The sequence below is a fragment of the Hordeum vulgare genome, chromosome 6H (genome assembly GCF_904849725.1).
Source record: "Hordeum vulgare subsp. vulgare chromosome 6H, MorexV3_pseudomolecules_assembly, whole genome shotgun sequence".
NCBI lineage: Eukaryota > Viridiplantae > Streptophyta > Magnoliopsida > Poales > Poaceae > Hordeum > Hordeum vulgare.
The window spans coordinates 480,494,605-480,498,506 of NC_058523.1; the positions used below are offsets into that span (position 1 = coordinate 480,494,605).

At 48.5% G+C, this 3,902-nt stretch overlaps 1 protein-coding gene across 1 annotated transcript; it reads right to left on the reverse strand.

The window, feature by feature from the left end:
* Positions 1-681: 681 nt before the first annotated feature.
* Positions 682-2,981, reverse strand: LOC123403408 (aspartyl protease family protein At5g10770-like). The gene is made up of 2 exons (XM_045097343.1): positions 2,798-2,981; positions 682-2,062 (listed from the first exon to the last, which is right to left on the reverse strand). The coding sequence occupies exons 1-2, from the start codon at positions 2,958-2,960 to the stop codon at positions 855-857; spliced, it is 1,371 nt and encodes a 456-aa protein (XP_044953278.1). The 5' UTR covers positions 2,961-2,981; the 3' UTR covers positions 682-854.
* Positions 2,982-3,902: the final 921 nt, after the last annotated feature.

Sequence of the window (3,902 nt, forward strand, 5' to 3'; positions counted from 1 at the left end):
AATTGAGGATCACCGGTACGGTACTACGTAGTGATTTAGGCAATTTGGTTTTTACGGTCGACAACTTAGGAGCCATCTTAGACAACTTTCCACTCTATGGTAAGCAACTTTCATAGTGTGGTAGGCAACCAAACTATCTACAACTTACCTTTGCTATATGCAACTTAGCAACCATGGAAACCATTTATAACACTACTGCACGCAGCTAATTAGAAGTCTACTAGACGAAATCACTAATATATGCGGTGCAATGTAGTTGCTTCTTTGTAGCGCCAAAGTTGCGTGATGTAGCATTAAAGTTGTTTTAAAAAAATCGTCGAAACATACTCATGTGGGATCTAGTTTTGAAGAATTCATCGCGAGAAACGGTGAAAACAAATCTGAATTGCAATGCTCAAATCAAAAGTTATAGCTTTTAAAATTTTACAAAATCGAAATAAATGCATGTATTTTTTCTTTCTTCATTGATTTGTGTAAAATAGGGAGCATTCGAAGGGATGAGGCGTGGATACTTTTTTTTAGTGTGATGATGAAACGAAATGTCATTTATAGCATCGTGTGAGTTTTTTGTCGCGTACCACGTGCAAAGCCTAATTAGTACAGTTACACTAATAAGTATTTGGAAAATAAAGGGGGTCTTCCCAAGATGCTCTTAGAGCTTGTTTGGATCCACTACAGTGTGACTCAATTTCGTAGGATTGGACATATTTTTGTTCATTGCAATCTGTAAGATCTTTGCCAACCCGAAAGCATCAAGCCAGTTATTCTGTATCCGAAATCTGAACGAGCCCTTCATCTTAGTGTCCCATACATGGCAAGCACAAACAAGTAGGCGTGGCTGTGGCCGAAAACGATCAGCACGCGCCTGACCGGAAGCCGAAGACGCCCTGACCAACGTCGTGCAGCACCTCGAACGTCCGTTGCTGGACGTTGCCGATGATGCTATCGCCGCTGGTGGCAGCGAACGCGAGGCAGTCTTGGATCATTATCCCATTACCGTCGAGGTCGACGACCGCCCCGCCGTCCAACACCAGCGAGACGGCCGGTATAGAGACGTTGACCAGGCCAGTGAAGTCGTAGCAGGTGTCCAGGATGCCAAGGGGCGCCGCCCGCTGGTGCCGTAGCCGCGTCATGCTGGACCTGAACGCCGACGAGAGCGCCGAGTAGGCCCTCCTTGGTAGCCACGTGATGACAGTGCCGGAGTCCATCACCGAGCCGTTGGAGAGGACGGAGGGCTGTATTCCGAGCGGAGTTCCGCCCACGGATATGTCCTGGAGAAGCACGCCATACAGCGTCGGCGCCTTTGGCCATCTGAGCATCGGCGTCGTCACGAAGCCGCCGGACGTCCCGTTCGGCGCGCCGAACGTGAGAAACCCCGATGTGCGATTGGTCGGCGGCAGGCAGTACGAGAAGGAATTGCCGTACGTCGCCGCCGTCTGCGACACGAGCGACTGCGCGTCGCCGCCGAGCCCCATGAGCCCGTCGAATTTCTCGCCGTCGAAGTCCTCCTCGTGATGGCTGCAACCGAAGTGGAAGTCCGTGACCGTGTCGGAGGCGCTTAGCGCCAGCGTGTCGGAGCCGTAGGTGCCGGTGGTGTTGGAGCCGTCGCCGTACTGGACCCTGTACTGGCACCCTGAGTTTGAGCAGCCGTCGCCATTGTTTCCGAGCTGTGCGCACGCCGCGGAGCTGCAGGAGAAGGGGGCGTACGTGGTCGACTTGCTGGGGTCGAAGAGCGTCAGCCCGTCCGTGGAGTTGCAGCGCACCCACGACACGTCGCTACCGGTGTCGATCATCATGGTCTGGGTCACTGCAGGGGAGCCGATGCCGACGGTGATCACATACTCCATCGTGTCAAGGGCAGACCCCAGGGTGGTCGGCACGGTAAGGTCCAACGGCTGCAGCCCGTCGGTTCCAGACAATTTCCGTTGGATATACTTGGCTCGGAGTTGGTCGTGCTGGAGCAGCTCCAAGATGGTTGGCACCTTTGCGGATGGCGCCGGCGAGCACGGGCCATACCGGTGGTTTAGCGGCACCGTAGTTCCACTGGACGACGCTGGAGTTACTGCAAAATGACCAAACGGTATATAAATAAACGATAAAACTGCACAGGATCCATAGCCAATTGTACTGCCGGGACCGCATCTGAGTGTGCATGCATAGAACATACTCCTTCCGTTTCAAAGTACTTCAAGGTTTTAGATTTGTCCACAGAAAAACATACGGCCACCTAGGCATCAGCTGTCTGATTTTATTTTATTTCAAAATCAGTCAAATTTTTCAGCCGTTGAACCTCAATCCAACGGCCAACACAGGCTTGTGTCTTCCACTTTCAACCCTTCTTCCTTTTTGTTTGTTCCTACTCGCGACCGACGGCCGAACCGCGTGCTCCCTCCCTGTCTACAATGCCGTGCCCGGCCTCCTTCTAAACCCCGTCATGGTTTCATCTCCGGCGACCTCCCCGCATCATCCCCGGGCTCCGGCCCAACACCTGAACCTTCAATGTCAGACTCCCCTCCAATGACGATGGCGATGCTACCACGTCGACCGCGGCTCCGAATCGTTCCTAACTGCCACCTCAGGGCCTCGCGCAAAATTGATCGACTTGAATTGGATTTCAAGCAACTGATGAATAGAAAATGCGAAAAATATGCTCACATCCACAACATCAAATTAGTTTAATTAGACTCGGTATAGACATTATCTTTCTTTTTTCTGGAGGCAGGATAAAAAAATGAAGAAATTTGACTAGGACAAACCTAAAACTTCAAATAATTCAAAATGAAGGAAGTGTACGTACCTGAGCAGACGACTTCAGCCTTCAGTGAGCCGACGGCGAGAACCTTATAGGTACGTGCATCATCGGCTGCAAAAGCAACGCCGGAATAGTAGCCGCACAGCAGGACAAGCAGCAGCTTCCTACCAGATCGGTCCTTGCTCCCCTCTCTATGAGAGCCGGCCATTGTTGGAGCTGGTTAGTTTTCATCTCTGCAATCCTTGCAAACCTTACTTATAGAGTCCCGGGACACAGCCACGCAACTTGTAACGAGCCTCCTAGACGACTTCACACACCGGCATATATATACTGATATATGTATGTCATGTTGACAACTTGGAAAGCGTGCGTACCTGCACAGAGTGCACGAAAATGCTAGACCTACTAAATCCTATTTATGTTCATTAAACCTTTTAATTAATCTAAACATGCTCCCTTCCTAATTTTTAAGGATGGGCTCATCCTCTTCTTAATTTAATCATTTATTGTTAAATTAAACTATCACGTAAACGTATGTAAATATTTACGTAGATATAGCATTGCTGCAGAATACATGGTACATACATGGGACGAAAAAATGGCGTGCATGCGTAGGGCGAGTAACCAGTTCGTCACACTGCTTCCTCTCTGCGTAGGTAACACTGTGGCACGTACGTAGGTGCTGGCCAATCATCGATGGGTTTTCTCCAACGCTGATCTTTGGTGGTACCGACGGGTTAGTTGACATGATATTTTTAGATCTTAGTGGCACAATCTGACGCTGTAAATTAGTAGCTCAACGAAAGACCAAGTCCTCACACGTTGTCCATGGAGACACGGTTCATGAATCTTGTCTTTTAACCAAACAATAGCACAAAACAAAGGTATTATATAGAGTGTCAAAATGGATCGCTGTCTTGCTATATTATGTCCTCAAGATGGAGAGCCGCGTTTCGGCTCTCGGGTGCATCTGCACCCGCACCGATGAAAAAAATCAAAACAAATATTAAAAAAATTAAAAAATTCCAAAAAAATATTTATGTGGTAGATATTCTGATGTGTGAGATCTATTTTAAATTTTATCTTATTTAAACATCTTAGCAGATCTCGGCCAAAAATACAAAATCTGGAGTTGTGAAAAAGGTTGACT

What these genes read in the sequence shown, in the direction of transcription:
- LOC123403408 (XM_045097343.1), bottom strand. Translation starts at nt 2,960, where the DNA reads ATGGCCGGCTCTCATAGAGAGGGGAGCAAGGACCGATCTGGTAGGAAG. An exon ending in GGCTGAAGTCGTCTGCTCAG is followed by an intron (nt 2,063 to 2,797) that starts GTACGTACACTT and finishes GTCATTTTGCAG; the next exon opens with TAACTCCAGCGTCGTCCAGT.